The following is a 19,485-nucleotide window of genomic DNA, read 5'->3' as shown; positions in this document are numbered from 1 at the left end:
CAAGGGGTTTCGTAATCAAAGATTGCTTTTGTGTGAAAGGCATAAGGGTCGATTACTTTTGGCCACATGACCCAGAGATATCTAGCTGGGTTGATATTATGAACGAATCTGGAGGCTTAGAATGGGTTTTATGGGATTGGTCATAGGTGTCATGACCACTGTGAGGGGGCACAAGTTGTGCCACAAGCAGGCTTCCACCAGAACCCTGAGGGCCTTAAAACCACTGCAAACGGGCTCCTGGAGCCAGTCCTGGTGCCTTTGGCACCAGGCTCATATGTAGGAAGGAAGGGCTGTACAAACTAGGTCCCATTTATGTACATGGGCCTTTAAATCCAACATGGAAGCACCCACACAGTCTAGTTCTAAGAACCAAGCCATGCGGTCTAGTGTTTTGGGTGTGGCAGGCCTGGAACAACTTTCCCTGGTACTACTTTACCTGGGCTATATAAACCACACCCTGACTGCAGAACACGCTTTGTTTTATTCTGCCACCAGCAGCGTGACGCTCACCGTGTCCAGCTCCTGGTCTTCAGCATCTTCCTGTAATCCTGCAAGAACAAGAAAAAGATTATTCTTTTTTACCTGAGAAAGCATCATCCAGCACTCAGCATCTCAACTGGGCTGCAATCTGTGGAAACCGAGAGAAGAAGAAACATCACTCACCTGCGAGTACTAGCTTTAGCTACCATAGCTGCTGTTCGAACATTGCGACCTGCAATAACGAGAAAGGGAAAAACAATATTAGAACGCAAACTTCCAAAACATTGAATTCCATCAGTCTTAGCTGAATTCCATTGCGCTACACCACGCTTCCATCCGGAGCAACACAGCAGCATCTACAAAGGAAAAGAGACCTATTCAGGTTCGCTTTCAATATTAAACAACCGCACAGCGTTGTACTTACCTTAACGGATTCCGGAGTCCTTTTTTTCATTGCGCACTCATCCACTCGCAGCACCACAGCGGCCTGTGAAAAGAAGAAGAAAACACAGGTTAGCTTTAAATGACAATAAAGGCGCTGCGCTTCGCGCTTTCTCTTTTCTAGAAACGTGCCTCTCCATCCGGTACGCCAGCATCAAGACCTTCGCACCTGAAAAGAAGGAGATAAAAACATTAACGAATTCCCACCATAAACACAACAAAGACTTACAAATAGCAAACCTACCTGCCTACCAGCAGATTCGGGGTCACAACAGGCCTGTGCCCAAGCAAGGCGGACTGCACCAGTGAAGCAACTTGGGCAGCTCGCCAACAAACGTCAAGCGCCCCTGCACAAGAAACACAGGACGGATAGCTCACCCTACAAATAACTAAGATTCATTATTCGGCACTGGGCAACTACGCATCCAGGGTTCCAGATCTCAGAGCCTTCCAGACGCCCCCGGGGATATCAGGTGAGCGTAACAGACGGTGTATATGTTGTTGCTAAGATTTCTCTTGTACAGGGGCTGAATTCTCCTGTGAAACGGAAGAGTGTGTTGGGTAAATTGGTGGAGCTGGGGGCGAATATAGTGTTGCTCCAGGAGTGTTGCCTCTTTAAGGCAGGCTAGTGCCCACGTTTATAATGCAGGGAGTACCGAGATACATTTTTTGAACCCCTCAGGTAAAAAAAAGCAGTAGTGGCGATACAATTTAGTAGGACATTGCACTTTCAGAAACGGGCGGACGTAAGAGACGATGAGGGGAGGTTTATAGGTCTTCACATACGTCTTGGTGGATATGATCTTTCTCATTTCTCAGTTTATGGTGAATCAACATAAGAAGGCCTTTTATGAGAGGCTTTTTCCACGCATTTCCCAATAGCAGTGGGGAGAACTGATAGTAGGGGTAGACCTTGGATGGATCGGTCAGTTCATAGGAAGGCTGCTGATACTTATGGTCCGTATCCCTGTTGAAAGCAATGGCGGACCTAGATTTAGTGGACGTCTGGAGACATTTTTAACCCCACAAGGACAACACACACTTTTCCCTTGATCACCATAGTTATTCTAGGTTACATTATTTCTTAGTTTCTCGGTCATTGGTGCCTTTAATTTCTACTCCAATGATTGAATTGAGACTAATTTTAGACCACTCTCCAATAACAATGCGCCTTGAGGTCCATGGAGCCCACCCATGGAAGTCTACATTATGGAAAATTAATAATTTACTCTTGTGGGATGAGGTGTAGTAAAGAAGACACAAGGTAAGTAAAAGAGCTTCTTTATTGGCAACCAGCCTCAGCCCAGCAGTGCTGAGCCTACAGTCAGCTCTTCAGATAACTCCAACTGTATATCTTGGAATGTAGAACATTTACTATCAGTAAACACAGCTCAACATGACATCATAGCATGGGTGGAATTCTACATAGTAGAATTCCACCCAAGAACCATTATAACACATCTCCCCCCTTTATTCCCAAAACAACCACCCCCCCAGGTTGTTCACTCACACACACACCTCACACACACATCATACACACACACACTAAGGAAAGAACCACCTGCAACTAAGGTATGAAATTCTAAGAAAGGAAGGAAGGAAAAAGAAGAAAAAAAAAACAGTGGGTGCTACTAAATTACAGCACCCAACACAAACTCTTTAAACTTGGAAAGAATCTTCCTCTCCCTGCCAGACCGAGTATGAGTAGGAATAGAGTCATCCGCCCCGGAAGCGGAGACCTCACTCTCATCCACCGGAAGACTCCTGACACCGGAATCAGACACAGAGACAGAAGGGGAATGTTGTCCTGCTCCCGGGAAACCAAGAACCACATCAGGGACCACAGGCTGCAAATTGACTGGTAACTCCCGAACTGCTAAATCCTCTAAGGGGCCCTCACCAATCACCCCATCATCTCTTGAACTGTCACCAGGCACGCTGGTCTCATACCCTGCTGAGACTATTCTCTCTTTATTTACCACCACTACTCGCCTAAGGCTCCACGTGGAACCGTCATCAAGTTTTACATATCCACGGCCTCGCTTAACCACCTTACGTGGATTTAAGTATCTACTGAGACACTTGGCCACAAACCTAGGATTCTTGACCTGAACCCAATCCCCAACCTTCACGGCAAGGGGCTTCCTATGGGCCAGTTGTCCATCCAAGAAACGTTCTTGCTTTCTGAGAACACGATCCACAACTCCATGCATGTCCACCTGAGTCTGAACACTGCCACCCAGGGCTGGCACTCTCAACTTGGAGCCAGGATTCCTCCCCTGCATCAGCTCAAAAGGAGAATGACCCGTGAGAACAGAAGGGGTAAGTCTGTAGGCTTTAAGAGACTCTGACACCACCTTTCCCCACGGAAGGCCATTGGCAAGAACCAATTGGATGGCCCCTTGATAAAACAGTTCATACATTCCACCAGACCGTTGGCCTGTGGATTGTATAGCGCGACTCTATGATGACGAATCCCCAAGTCATTCAAAAATTTCTGCATGTACTCCGACACAAACTGAGAGCCATTGTCAGTCACCAGACCTGCAGGAACACCCTCCCTGTCAAACACTGCAGAGAGAAAATCAACCACTTTCTCGGAAGTAACCATAGACAAGGCCGTGGCCTCCACCCATCTCGAAGTATAATCCACAATAACAACAATAAACCTTAGGCTTCCTCCCAACGAATCAATAGGGCCCATTATATCAAGTGCCACCTTGGACCACACTTCACCGGGTGGTTCCACCGGATAAATGGGTTGAGCAGCAGGAGCTTTGCTCTTGTCACTGGTGGAACAAGCTGCACAATCTTTCACTACGTTCTCCACATCCGCATCCATTCCCGGCCACCAATAATCTTCCCTAAGCTGTCTTTTGGTCATGGACATCCCTATGTGCCCTTCATGTGCCAAATCAACAAGCTTCCCTCTAAGGGAACGAGGAGGGACCAACCTAGGGCTTCTAGCCACGCCCCATGGACCCACAGACAACTCCTCCCACACATGCCCATAGGATTTTGGCAACTCAGATCCAACACTCCCACTGCTGAGCGCACTCTTAACCTCCATCAACTCTGGATTAGTCGCACATTGTGTACTCCACTCCAACTCTGACACTGCGGGCACTACACTGGCCACCAAGGTACAATTGTCCCCCTCTGCCACTTGCAGCTCAACCTCATCAAGAGATCTCGGAAAACGAGACAGACAATCCGCCACCGCATTTCTAGTTCCCGGAACATATTCAACTCTGAAATTATACTCAGCCATATCCGCCATCCACCTCATGATGCGCGTAGACGCGTGAGACAAACCCCTAGTCGTCAACACATGCACCAAGGGCTTGTGGTCCGTACGTAGGGTGTATTCAATTCCCCACAGAAAGGTTCTGAAATACTTGCCCACACAGGAGCAAGAGCCTCCCTCTCAATGACGGCATAACTACCCTCAGCCTCTCTGAGCACTCTGGATGCAAAGGCAATGGGTCGTAGTTCGCCTTCCACTCTTTGCTCCAGAACAGCTCCTATACCATACTCACTGGCATCTACCGTGAGGATCGTTTTCCTAGCCGGGGAGAAGGACCATAAAGACTGGGCTTGTTCAATTTCCTCCTTCAATTTGATAAACTCTGCCTGACACTGATCCGACCATGTAAAATGCACACCCTTTTTAAGCAAGGATCTCATACTGACAGTCTTGTCAGCATATGATGGTACGAACCTGCTGTAATACTCCACTAGACCCATAAAGGATCTCAATTGGTCCTTGTTTACGGGAGCTGCTGCTTCACTCAATGTCTGCACCAATTCTGCCTTGGGATGAATGCCCTCCGCATCTAATGAATGTCCCAGATAAGTCACGCAGGGGACGCCTACCTTGCATTTACTGAGCTTTACAGTGAGACCACTATCCTGCAAAACGCTCATCACCTCCAGGACCCTGCAATCGTGCTCTGCCTGCGATCTCCCCCACACAAGGATGTCGTCCTGAAAACACTCAACACCCTTAATGGCACTGAAGAGTTTCTGCATAATCCTCTGAAAAACTGCTGCCGCGGAAGCCAATCCGAACGGCATCCTATGAAAACGGAATGCGCCAAAAGGGGTTACAAACGAAGTAAGTGGGCGAAAATCTCTGTGTAGGTCAATCTGATGATATGCAGATGAGAGGTCAAAAGTAGAAAAACATGAAGCCGCAGACACCAACGATTGCATCTCATTGATATTGGGTAGAGGGTGTCTGTCAACCCAAATGCATGAATTGAGATCTCTGAGATCTACACACATTCTCAATCCTCCATCACCCTTCCGTGCTAACACCACCGGGGCCAGCCATTCTGAAGACTCTACTTCTTCTATGACCCCTGATTCCTTGAGTTTGCACAGTTCTTCTTTCAAAGCATCCCGAGCCATGATAGCGACCCTTCTGACTTTGTGAACAACGGGTATTGAACCTCTGTTAAGCACTATTCTGTGTGCAAAACCCTTCAATTTGCCCAAGTCGGAAGTGAAAACAGACGGGAATCTACTCTCAAGGATTTCTGCCGTTATCCCTCCAGACCACACATTGCAATTGTTCCCTTCAGTTATACTCATTACCGGAACAGGTTTTCCCGGCCTAATAAGTAGCTCCAGGGCAGCTTGTTCCTCCCACCCCACAACAGGGTCACCCTTGTGGGCTACATACAACTTACCCCTAGCCGTCCTACCTTGAGACTTTATGTCAACCCATTGAAATCCTATAACTTTGATTGGTAGACGTCCATAGGCGTATGGCTTTATGTCTGGAGAAAACAAATCAGAAACCCTTTTGTGGAATTTGGGCTCATACAGCTCAGGGGATATCATGGAATATGGAGACCCTGTGTCCACCATCATCTCCAACGGGACACCATTGACCATAAGGGTCGCCCACGCTCTCTTCTTACAACTTCCCACACTCAGCATCGAACCTTCCAGTACGCTTCTTTCACTCCCATCAGAACCACACATGTAACCTACTATGGTCACATCATCATCTTCCTCCTGGGTGTCCACCATGTTCACTGAGTCCTTAGTGAAGACAACACTCCTACACATACGGCAAAATGTCCCTTAGATTTGCACTTTCTACAAGCTACATTGGCAGCAGGACATCCCTTTACTCCGGTCACATGGCCACGCCACCCACAATTCTTGCACAGGTCCTTCGAGGAAGACCCTGCTCTGGTGTCTTTGTTCCTCCCCCTGGTTTCCGTGGACTTGCGGGGAATGATGGCATGCACAGATTCTCCCTTGTCTGTCATGACCCTTACACTCCTCCTGGATTCTTCAATGGCACGGGCTATCTCAATGACTTTATCTAGAGGTGGATCTTTCTCTATCCACAGTCTCTCTCTGACACGTACATCACTCGTCCGCATCATCACCTGATCACGGATGTATTCGTCAATGGTCCCTGTGAATTTGCAGGTTGCAATCAAAGTACGTAGAGCAGTCACAAAGGCATCAATGCCCTCACCGGAACCTTGAGCCCTCGAGAAAAAATGACACCTCTCAAGTACCACATTAGCTTTCTTGCCAAACCTGGCTTCCAACTTGCCTAAGGCGGTTTCATAGGCCAGTACTACCCCTGGTAGGGCATCACCCCCTTCAGCTCCTTCCGCGGAGGCAGCGGGGGCAGCATGCACATTGGGACCTGGAAGGTGCCTGAACAATCTGAGTCCTTCGGTCCCCAAACAGTTAAGTAACGCTGCTTTGTTCTCATCATCAGTGTATTTTGCGCCACCTGCTGCCCTCAAGTAGACCTTGAACGTGTCAACCCATAAGTCCCATATGATTGCAGGCTCTCCAGGGCTGGCCAGAAAGGCTGGGGGTGGACGGGCATTGTTGTGCTGCATTTCAGGGCTGATGCAAACCAACTGGCAGATCCAGTGAACAAGGGCAGTGTTCAACTTTATATATGACTCTCACAGTCCTCTACACTTGTGGACGGCAAGCAATGAGAACAGTGTCTGATGGATGGACACAGTATGCACAGTGTTAATATTGCGTTCCAGCGATGAAGAAACATCCACTGAGCACGGGCACAGTTCAACCTCTGCTATAGCTGTCACACCCTTCCGAGCTCGTGGAAGACAAGCAATGAGAACAGTGTCATATGGAAGACATGGAATGCACAGGGTTAACTTCCCCTCCAAGTGATGAAGAAACGCCCTCCTTCGGACACGCCTCACTCCTCTGCGTGTGTATGGGCGGAGACCCTGCTCGGGAAGAAAGCCTCCTCCGCTCCCTTCCTGGTGCTAGTCTCCTCCCCGAGTGTTGTACAGGGTTAATTTTCTCTTGCTTGACGAGAAAACAACGCTCCAGCACACCCCTTTCCTCCATGTGCGGTGGGAGGGGCTTCTTTAATCCGAGGGCCCTCGCCGCACTCCTCCTGGTCGTGAGGTTGCAGCTCCCTTGGCTGGCTCCTCGAACGTTGCGCTCAACAACAGCCGGGTGATCCCTCCCTCTCCCTTGCGCTCTGGATACGCGGCGCTGCAAGCAGGGGGAACGTGGAGGGGGGACGCTGACTGTACTGCCTCTCCTTCCGCGTCCAGGCTGTTTCGCGCTGCCCCTCCGGCTTGCGGCCCTCTTCTCCCCGCGAACGAACCGCGCTGAGCTACAGCAGGGAGACGTGGCGCAGGGGATGGACGCGGCTGTGGTGTCCGCGGCGCAGGGAAGGGTCGCTCAGCCTGCTCACCTGTTCCTGTTTCCGCTGGAAGCGGCAGGGCTCTGCACTCGACCCGGGATGGGGAGCGCAGCTGGGGCCTACCGGTCTCTTCTGCTGGTGTCTGTTGGCTGTGTGCTGGCAGCGTGCGCGCTACCCCGGATGGGGAGCGGAGGCCAGAGATGCCAGCCTGTGTAGTAGAAGCGGCGCAGGGAGGGTCACTCCCCCTTCCTCAGCAGATCCTCCGACACGGACGGCGTCGTGGTATCTCTTCCCTTGAAGAGCCAGAGGGGGCCTCCAGATCAGGAACTCTTCAGGGGGAACGTGGGCTACTGCTGGGCCAGAAACGGCTGCGTGGGTTTGGAGGCTGGTTGCCCTCGTCGCCAGTGTAGTAAAGAAGACACAAGGTAAGTAAAAGAGCTTCTTTATTGGCAACCAGCCTCAGCCCAGCAGTGCTGAGCCTACAGTCAGCTCTTCAGTTAACTCCAACTGTATATCTTGGAATGTAGAACATTAACCATCAGTAAACACAGCTCAACATGACATCATAGCATGGGTGGAATTCTACAGAGTAGAATTCCACCCAAGAACCATTATAACATATTGCCCAATATTTTTATGAAAATAGTAGGGATGATGCCTCCATAGGGCTGATCTGGGAAGCCTTAAATCCCACATTGAGAATTTTGGAGGCACAGAAGCTGGAGATCAGGACAAATGTACATGTGCTGGAGCAGCAGTATGGACAGTGTGGGTCGAGGAAACTACATTGGCAATTGCAAATGGCCAGGGCTCAGTAGAAGGCTACATGGGCCTCAGACATTTCTTACTATTTATTGAAAATGTAGCAATTTTATTTTAGTCCATCTTATAAAGCATTTCGGCTTCTGGCGTATAAACGTATTCAGATGCTGCTAAAATGGATATCCTTCTGCGCTATTATTCCAATTAATTTGCAGAAGAAAATGTGGATTTACAGAGTCAGGAGGCTTTTGATCATGGGGCACGGCTTCCACACATTTTGGAGCACGATAAGGAGCTATTAGAATTCCCAATATAAAGGGAGGAGGTATCTTAAGTTATTGGGCCACGCCCTACGGGTAAGGCGCCTGGACATGATGGGTTCTCTGTCCTTTTTTACATACTTTTTGCTGAACAGTTAGTTCTGCACCAAACCCTTCTATTTAATAATTTCATGACGGGCAATCACCCCTACAATGGGCGATTCAATATTAACGCTTCTGGGTGAACATGGCAAGGACCGGACTAAATACAAATCCTATTATAGAAGGTGCTCCCAGGGAACATTCGTCACAATCAGACAGGGTTTTGCCCCCGAAGGACAGGCTCAAGATGACAGGTGTAGAGCAATTGATTTGGAGGAGTGGGCAAGATTGGACAACCAATCCATGGCGATATTGTCGATAGATGAGTAAAAGGCATTTGACAGGATAAACTGGGCTCATCTTAGAGGTGTTGCTTGGGTTTGGGTAGGGCTAGAGTCCTGGCTAATATTGTCCATCCCACCATGAGGATTAAGGTAAATGGATTGCCATCTACTCCACTATCTCTATAGAAGGGGACTTAACAGCGCTGCCCTCCTTCCCCATTATTATTTGTATGGTCTTTGAAGCCATTGACGCAATAGGTTAGATTACTGAAAATATCTTTGGGATCAGGGTTGATCAGACACACCATAAGCTAGTACTATATAATGGGCTCTATATAATGATGACTTTTGTTGTTATGAGAGACTCCGGACATACATTGTCTCATGTATTATCCCTTTTGGAGTTACTCTGGAAGTCCTCAGGGTTTAAAATCAATTATACTAAATCTCATATTCTTAATGTGTCTGAACAGATAGCCACTATATTTGCAGCGGGCGTTCAATCTCCAATGAACATCGGGACCGTTGAAATATTTAGGGATCTTTCTTACTCTGTCATATGACCAACTGTATCAACAAAATGTCCCGGGGCGATGTAAGATCCTAAAAAAGGACATGGATTGGTGGGAGAAGTCTGAAATCTCATGGTTGGGGAAAATAGCAGGAATGCAAATGACGATCGTCCCTAGATTTTTGTACACCCTGCTAGGCATACCGATTCCAACGAAGATTCTACAGGCTCATGTTTTCAAATGTATATGGGCTAGATGATTCCCTAGGGTTTCCCAGCATACAATGATGGAGGCTAAAGCGAATGGTGGTCTGGGAGTACCAGATTTAGATAGCTACTTCTATTCAGCGCTATCGGTCCCTCTCCTAGAGATTAAATCAGGGGGCTTCAGGAGTAAACACTGGGTTGATATTGAGCGGTCGGCCCTAGGGGTTCCTTTACACAAGTGGTGTTGGCTGCCTCCGGGTTCCAGGAAAGGTGTCACTAAAATCCACCGGACGACCCAGGTGATGATGTTGCTTTGGAAAAGGGTCGTGAAAAAATATGCTTTCACAACATTCCCATCGCCGCTTACTTGAGTTTGGGGAAATCCAGAGTTACTGCCAGGACTTTTTCCTCAGCAGTTTCATGTGTGGTTCAGAGGAGGACTACAATGATTAGTTCAATTGTTCAGGGGCGGGATCTCTTATCTTTTGATGATTGCAAACAAGGTTTTCTACTGACTGAAGCCGATAAGTATGGCTACATACAGCTTCGACATTATGTCTCTTACACTAGGATAACTAGACAGAGTAGCAGGGACACAACAAACGTAGAGGACCTATTTCTGGGTAACCCACCAACTAGGAAAGTCTCTACATTATATAATATACTCAATGCAAATCGGTTCGGTCCTCCACATGTATACATTTCAATGAATCTGATGAACTCTCACTGATTCCCCTGCGGCGACCTCCTCCAATGTGCCCAGGGGACGGCAGCTGCTACCTGATCCTGACCCTAGGGGCAACTATGTGGGGGAGGACCACATGGGAGGTGACAAATACCAGGGGGAGGTGGTGACTTGGATGAGACGTGGTATTCCTCCCTTTTCCTTAAGGAAGACCCTATAATACCCAAGTCCTTAATGGCTTGTTGTCACTTGACAGTTCCCCACTGTGGTAAAAGTCAGAACTTCTTTCCTCTGAAACATGCTAGTCAAGCCCCCATTTATGGCTGAACCATTCACAACTCATACATAACATCTTCTGGTTTTGATATATCTTTATGAGAGACCTTTGAACAACAACCTAGAAATCCAATAACATCTATGGACTTCAACTCCCATAAATCCTCAAGTAGTGAGACAAAGAAGAGGAGGAGGGAGTCTATGCAGTTCAAAGGAAGCCTGAAGCCTAACGCGCAGGCTAGTTCTACTAGAACTAGGTATGCAGGACATTTAAAAATGGCAGAGGCAGTGAGAGAGTCGTCCATGCAGGAGAACGCAGAGAGCAAGTGGACGTACAAATCCTTGCAGCGGCTCATGAATGCGAGGCACACATACCGGCGTGGCGAGAAAGGAGGAGAGGCACAGCATGCACAACTGAAGGACTGTGTAAACACTGGTACTGCAGCGTAGCTACTGGAGGTACGGATCTGGCGAGAAGCAGCTTTCTCCGGTCCAGGTCAAGGAGAGAAGCCGGTGAGTGACTGCTGAGCGACAGGAAACACTGGGAGAATGTCTGCACCGTTAAGAAGCGGACCCAGCGAGAAGCTTCATCGGGGACGCCGTGAGTGACCGGTGAGTTTGCTCAGAGTCGTTGAGACATGCATGTAACCTGAATGGTATAAGATTGCGGATATGGATAATACGCAAAAGTGGTTGAATGCAGATAAAACCCAATACTGTTCCAAATATCCAATAATTAGCATATTTGAATGACGACGAGATAAAATGCAACAAGCCATAAGCAGGTCCAGGTGCATGCGATGCCAATGGGGGACGGGGCTAAAATGAGTGTTTCCATAGGCACATATAGTGAGCACCTCAAGATATATGCTACCACCATATAGTGAAAAGAACATTGTAACAAATAGTCCTGGCAGGCAAGAATACCAGGCATTTGAAATTATATAAAGTTTCACACATTGTGGGAAGATACCTGGCAGGGAAGTATACCAGAGGATATGTGAAGTCAGTGAAGAAAGCCCTGGCAGCCAAGAATACCCGGCACCTGAAAATTCAGACATTGTGGGAAGATACTTTGCAGGGGGGTATATCAGGGAATCTGAAAAGCCCCTCAAAGGATTCGTGACAGGGAAGTATACCAGGCAATCTGCACAAGTTACAAGAAGACCTAATGAAAGATGGTCATTGAATGATTTTTTGGACCAAGTTAAAGAAAAGTGGTAATGGAACTTATTATTTGACCATGTAAAAGAAAGACAGTCATGGAGTTTATTATTTGAACAAGAACTTTTTGAGTCCAGTACAAAGACACAAACGGAACTAATGGCAACATTCACACTTTTGCCATCCTACCTAAACGTTCAGGGGAAGGGATACCAAGCCAAAAGGCATTTCCTTACACCCTTTGTTGTTTTGGTTCTAGTGTCAGGGTCATCTTAGAATGTTAGGACACAAGAACTTTTTTAAAGTTACTGACTACTTGACACAGACAGATCTCTAGTTGTTTCTAGGCAAGGAAATTCCTCTGCAGAATAGGGCTACAGGGGCGTTTTTCTAACCCATTTTTGTTTTAAAAAATGTCTTTGTTGAGAATAATATAACCTTGTGTCCGCCTCTCTTTCCTGACTCATCACAAATTGGATAAATGGGAAGGAGAGATGAGAGTCCAGATGGACTAAATGTCTTGGTTTAATATCTGGTCTCAAGCTATAAAATCGTCAAACTGCATTCAGCTGAAATAAAATGGATATAAAATAATGTTCCGATAATATCTCACCCATGATAGGATCCATAAGTTTAACCCCGCAGGTTCCTTCATCCTGCTTGAGATGTGGACTCGAGAAAGGTTCCTTATTTCATATATGGCAGTCTTGCTGTCTCATCCAATCTTATTGTAAAGAGGTCCTCACCCTTAATAAATCAATATCTGAGGTTGGCCTTCCGTTAGATCCATTAGTAATTCTATTGGGAAATGAAAATGGGGGTGGGGGCTATATTAAATAGCTGGTGGCCGCCAAAGCCATAGTAGCTCGTTATTGGAAATCCAATGCTACTCTGGATTTTCGGGAGTGGTGCACAAGAATTTGGTATGAGGACGCAATTAATACAATTGGTACTTTCTTAAAGGGTGAGATGCCACAGTACTTTGAGATTTGGAATCCTTTCATTCCGTTTGTTCGGACCTTTCTGCGCAATTTATCCTATCCAGATTGTATACTCTGTATCTTGTAAATTTATCTATGCAAACTGTACTTTCTGTAACCAAGCAAGCTGTCGTATGCAATTCGCCCTGATACCTTCGGGTCTGGTGCGCACTACAAGTTAATAAACAAACAAACAAACAAACATGGTTATCTGGGAATTCATCACAAACCCCAGAATTTGGAAACCTTTACATTAATATGAATGGTTAACATAGCGTAACAATGGAACATCTATACTGTTATTGTAGGTTTGTCTTGGTCTTTCAGTTGCAGTTTCATAAAGATTTTGATCATCATTCAGGAATCAGAATGTTTTCTAACAAATAGCATTGTTCACCACAAAATGATGTATATTTCTGTCTAACTTTTGGTGACCAATAAAAATTTGAATGACAAAACAAAAAAGGTTTGCGGACAGTGTCAGTGGGCCAATGTGCTTTATTAGCTTCTTCCCCAACGTTTGAAGTGTAACTGCTCCTCACCAAAGTTTCGGTCTAGTTGTGCATCTGGTCCGGGATCATAGGAGCCGTAATGCAAAATATCTGGAGGACTGCAGTTTGGAGACCTCTAAATTAGGACATGCTACTGCATAGAATTATCTTAATAAACCTAGATAATTAATGGAGGAATATCTTAAGTTTAAACTAGAATTCCTCAAAGATAAAGTAAAGTACAAAGTGTATCATGCACATGCAACATGGTGCCAGTACTTACACTAGATCATGGGAATGATTGCAGACAAACACAGAGACTTACTTGTTTCAACTTTGACTGGATCCACTGGCCAAGAACTGCCAGGCTGTCAAGGGGACAGAGCGCCCAGATAATGGTCAGGGAAATGAGAAACAGGAAATCCAGGAAGTGGGACACACTGGCCATATCTGCCTGAAAGAAAAGGACATGCATTTGTGCAACCTATTTTGTAAAAACTACATGCAGGTTATTTTGTGAAGCAAAAGGAAAACAAACAAAATCCAGAATATTACTGTTTCTTTGCATGTTCAGCAATTGGGGTTGACATATATTTGTATTTATTTATTATTTTGTATGCACTGAAGAAAGAGCATGGTTCTTAGATCAGAAGCACATGATAGGTCAATACAAAGGTCAGCGCTGTCCCATAGTCCAATGCATTAATTTAGTAACAGTGGGTAGTGAAAGAAACCGGAGGGTGTCTAAGCCGCTCGTCCTCTGGGATCTCTCTCTCAGACGGCCAGGGCACAGCCATCGCCTTTAGATCCAGACCCTGGGTGTGGACCAGTGTGGGAGGATCACCTGGGTGAGGGTTCTTCGGGAAGTGGGGGTGAGGCAGTCGATGGTGAGACGCGGTATGCCCCCTTTTTTGTTCATATAACCTATCCTAGTTTTTAGGATTCTCTGAGCTCCCAACTGCCTCCTCCCCCTTTACAAAAACACTTGGCCGAGGAAGAGGGTGACTGAGGGCAACAAGACTAACTCTCATACACCGTACTGGACATGTCCTGCTAATTACGAGCAGAATTTCCGGGACAAATGCAAACCTACTGGAGCATAGCGACAGAAAAAGGGACGAGAGCAGTAGGTCGAAAACCCCAAGAGTTCCCTACTGGAGGTTGTTGCCTCTGACAGGCCACGAAAGACACGTGGAGAAGGCCAGATCCCACATCAGAAGGCTGCATTGTGTTCCAAGTACACCAGCAACACTGCCGGGTGAACGGCAGAGTTAGGGAGGCAAGGCCAAGCCTGTGGTACTAACCTTGACTCGTGAATGGGAAAGCGTAAAACCAAGAAACGCACACAGCTGGTGAGTTGGCAAGCAACCTGAGAGACCGGTGCGTGTTATAGTCATTTTGAAGTAGCAACATTATATAGCAAGTGAAGGCTGCACGCGTGTTGATGAGACGCGAAGAAAGACAGACCTGTGAATGAACTTTTGAAGTAAGGACAGCTGTGAAATCAGCGATACTGATTAACGGAGTGGTCAGGCGAAGGAAGTAGCCCACTTGAAAGTCTATGTGAAAGGTACATTGTTTGTAACGATAAAATGAATGAAATGCAAAAGCAAAGTAAGCAAAATTAACTCCTAGAGAAAGGGAGAGTGAAAGTTGTACCTTGAACTTTGGGTCAAAGTGGTCCTGCGGAGCTCTGTAAAGAAAGACATGTACATTCAAATGTCTTTGACATCCGAAAGTAGTTTGAGCCCGACTGAGGGAGACCCGAAGTGTAATAAGCTTGGGAAAGGTGAGCCCCCCTGCAAGTTTTGTTCAATTGTGTTCTGAAGAGGTCTGAGCACGACAGAGGGGGATCTACGTGAACTTTTGTTGAACCATTATTTTGACGTCTGAAAGAGAGACTTAAACTTGGAAGGCCAGGCGGGCCTCGATCCAATTTTTGGAACTGTTTATTGTGTTGAAAACCCGAGCCAGAGTGTGTCATCCTGCCTACAAGGACCACATTACTCTGTGTGGTCTAACGTGGGCAGGAGAGCTGATTTAGTCACATTCATTATTTTGAACATTGATTTTTCCTTTGCATACATTTATCCTTTATACACTTTTTTGTACAAGAGACAGGGCAGGCATTAGGTTTTGTTAGCATAGGCCATTTTTATTTGACAGACTTCACTAGACTGTTTTGTTTATCGTTTGATGGTCAAAGCTATTCCCATCTTAATTATAGGGCAAAGCAGGAGTTTTGCCAACCCCAGGAACTTCAATAATGGTTTTACAAATTGTACCTATTGTGTCAGTGTCATACTTGTGATGCCAAGCCTCCCCTACAGTAGGGTGTGTGGTGGTGCATTGAGGGTAACAACAGAGGTGAGGGGCTGTGCACGGTGCAAGGGGCACTGCGAATTGGAGCAGAGGATGCAACATGGCCAATAATAGGAAATGGAATAAAGCCCAATTGGGGGAAGTATAAGAAGCCCATGAAAACAAGAAGCGAGAGAAATTTGAAGACTTATCAACAATGCACATGGAGCCAGCCAGCATGAAGGCAATGGACAGAGGTGGGAAGATATAAAAAGGGAGGGAGGATATAAAAAAGTGAACTCTATCCCCTTAACTGATAACATTGGCACCCTGATATCTTTGATAACCACTTGGGTTTGGAATGCTTTTAAAACCAACATTTCTTAATGCTTCATTTCTTGATTAGGTGAAAGAAAACACCACAAAGAGGTATGGTGTTCTTCTGTTAGAAATTGAACTGCATCATATCTCAAACAAATCTTTGAGTTCTGGAAGGGGCAAATAGCAGAAGGAGGCCGGACTGTGGCGATGGTCCAATACTCAGCCAAAAGAGACAGACATGGCACTGCTTGCTATCCAGACAGCTTTCATTACAAAATGGACAAGGAATACCCATAGCCACCATTTCACAAGTGGCCTTTATGTGGGTAAACTTTGGAACAAACGTGACAAGGGTTAACCTTTTAGAAAAATTGGCCTTCTCGCCACGGTACCACATCAAAGGTTGTCTTCTGGGTGGGAACCCAACTAGTACAACTATAGCTATTTTCCCCAGGTCTTCATTAAGATGTTTAGATTTACTGAGCGTCGCCGGAAGCAAACATACCTTTTACATCTCAAACACATACTAAGACATGCATTGCCTCCACATGAAGACATTGTCTGCTGATGATATCTTCAACCTTTGACAGCCATCTTGTATACACTATCACCGAATTTTAATTTGAAGTCCTCACTTTGCAGCAACAGAACTCTAGCATTATTCCTGCTCTTACTGTTGATGTAAATCCATCAACAACTTGTCTCACATTTGATGAAACAATAGCAAGCATTGTCGCAGAACTCTTAGGCACAAGACAGTATCACACAGAAGCACAGTATCTCTGCTTCAAACAGAGTTACTTCTTACCATGAAAGCCTTAACATCAAAGAGCTTGTCAATGGGTCCAGGCACTTTCAAGTCAATACACACACACACACCAGTTATAATGAATCTGAAAGGGCACACAGTACCTTCATTGGGCAACATCTGTAGCATTCGGGGAGATCCCTGATGGCACAATGAACAGTGCAATAGACCTATCCCTCCATAGAAAATCTACACAGTACTGGGTAATTTGAAGGACTTATGCCTGATTTCAATATAGCATAGCTAAACACGGTAGTGCATATTCGTTAGGATTAGCAACCAAAGTGGGGGAGCCAGCCCACCAGCAAGGTTTCAACAGAGATATATGAGCCGGTATAGGTTTTCGCTCTGAGCTGGCTAACATCAACTCTCTCTTGCTTACCCAGCGTCTTACTCCCCCATCACTTAATACAATTTCAAAAATGTATTATCTGCTGCCCTGATTCTTCCATCACTCAACCCAGGGCACGCAGCTTCCTTGGTTTCAGGGCCACAATTAAAATAGAAAGGTATTTTCATAAAATGCCCTGGTGGAAAAGTTTATGTGGATGAAATCACTAGATCTACAAAGGAGGGAATTGGTGAACAAAAAGGAGAGAAGAAATAAAAATACCAAATACCAGTAGCAAACCATTTTCTGGAAGCCAACCACAATGTCATAACTAAAATTTAAAATTACTGAAACTGTCCATAAACAGCAATGAGGCGGAGACCGAGGAAAAATACTCTTTCCAAAAGAAGCCTTTAGATCCATAAATTATGTTTTTTCCAATCTGCATGAATGAAGACTGGGGTTTGAGGTTGTTTTCATAATTATCTTTATATGATGGGAGTAGGAACCCAGACACAGTGGCATTTGCTTGACCTCAATTGATAATAAACCATTTTACCACATAGGTATGTCCAGGCTAAAGAACATAGGGTGTAAGATGAAGGTGGGTTTTAAGTCCAATCACTACACAAGTGGACTGGAATAGAATTGTAGTTTTAGTAAATGACATTAATATAATGACCGTCATCATCATCTACTTTTTTTCAGCTTTCAGCCATGAAAGTTGCAAAACCTATCAATTTCAAGCGCAACTAAAATTGAAAACATTAGGCAATTAAACTCATAACAGGGAAAAACAAATATATGAAGTACAACAATAAAATCTGTTGCCGCAAAAATTAAAAAGCATTTTGTTTGAATCTGCAATAAGATTTATGCCAATCGTTTCAGAGATGGTTTAAGTTACTTACCTCTTACTATTGTTCTCCAGCATGAGTCTGGCATGGATCCACATGCCCATGAATATTCCCCGCTGTCAGGCTGGGAATTCTTCTAGACTAATCTAAACTCAATCCAACCTCTAAACTCATACAGCTATTTCATTCTTAAACAGTTCTAGAGGAATCGTTTTGGGGCCCAGGGCCTTACCTCCTTTCTGTGATCTTGCTTCTTCTAAAACCCCTCCTGGGAGAAACTGAATGCTTGCATTTCTTTCTCCTGCTGCACTACTAGTATGACATTCAGTGAGTCCCAAAATGTACTACTTGATTCATGAAAAAGTTTATTTAAATGATTCTGAGGAGTGCAGGAAGCAGAGTTTGTTCTGTGTTGATTGTGGAGAGACACGCTCAGGACATAAGCTCCAAGTCTGCTTTTGGAAATACTTGCCCTATAACCAATGTAATCATTCAAATTCAGTGTGTTCAGTGCTCAGGCGATTAGAGAGCGGAGGAGAGATACTGTGTTGAAATTCAGAAGGGACTATGACCGTCTCTATTTTTATTTTTTTTTAAAAATGATTTGGTTTAGATATTAAACCTTTCATCTTTGATTATGCTGATTCACAACTATATGCTCACATTAGGTATACATTAAATGTTTCATTCATATTTCCATTTAATTTTAGTATTGATTTTCGGAAGTACACAATGGTGAAGATTTCTTTTTTCGTTCTGCCCTGAAGAAATTTAGCCCATCGATCTTCAGTTGTTAGTTCAGTTGGGGCAGTTAAGTACATGTCTCTAATGCGCATTTTCGTATCAGTCAGGGCTGGACAAGCAGTGATGATGTGCATCAGAGGTTCAGGCTCATTTTCCTGTTTACAGAATCTGCAAAAGGCCTTATCCGTCGGTAGAAGATTCCTAGTACTCAATAGTTCACGAGTTGGTAGCAGGTTTAGCCGGAAGCGTAGAAACAGGTCTCTCACTTGAGTATAAGGAAATCATTGGAAATAAATTGGGAGGCGGTTCACTGGATGTGTATCAAATTTACATTCTTGATTGAGTTTGTATTTTGCCTTTGCCTCAATAGTCTCTATCCAGTTGCTATATGCGATTTTCTTTTTTGCTTTTTTCGGGCACAGTGTTTGCAGATATGTTGTTCGCTTGAGTTGTATTTTCGTTTTCCTGGAATATTTCTAATGCCGGAATGTTGGAATCTGTGATGAGTTTTCTGTAGAAATCTAGTTTTCTCCATATATGGAGTGATGTCAGAGATTGTAATGCCAGTTCGTATCTGATACGGACCATTGGGAGAGACTGAGGTAATGATAGAACCCTTCCTCCAAAAGAGGCTCTCTAGCCGTGTCCATATTGCCCCATCTAGATTAATCATTGATTCGCTTCCATAAAGAAGGATTGCCACAACTTTTTGTCGGTAAAACGTTGTGATTGGTTGCATTGAGAATTTCCCAAATTTGCGGCGTAGGAAACGGCCTTGGCGGGCTAGTGAAATGGTTTTCATTTGGAGGA

General features: G+C 45.3%; 1 protein-coding gene across 2 annotated transcripts in view; it reads right to left on the bottom strand.

The window, feature by feature from the left end:
• Positions 1 to 19,485, bottom strand: part of OMA1 (OMA1 zinc metallopeptidase) — an 821,003-nt gene that overhangs the window by 274,985 nt on the left and 526,533 nt on the right. For both annotated transcript variants that reach the window (XM_069642087.1, XM_069642086.1), the window contains exon 6: positions 13,639 to 13,767. In XM_069642087.1, coding sequence (XP_069498188.1) covers positions 13,639 to 13,767 — 129 coding nt within the window. The remainder of the gene's footprint in view (positions 1 to 13,638; positions 13,768 to 19,485) is intronic.

This window comes from Ambystoma mexicanum, chromosome 1q, assembly GCF_040938575.1.
Source record: "Ambystoma mexicanum isolate Mex_15411 chromosome 1q, UKY_AmexF1_1, whole genome shotgun sequence".
In the NCBI taxonomy this organism is placed as follows: domain Eukaryota; kingdom Metazoa; phylum Chordata; class Amphibia; order Caudata; family Ambystomatidae; genus Ambystoma; species Ambystoma mexicanum.
This window is presented reverse-complemented; position numbering and strand designations above follow the sequence as displayed.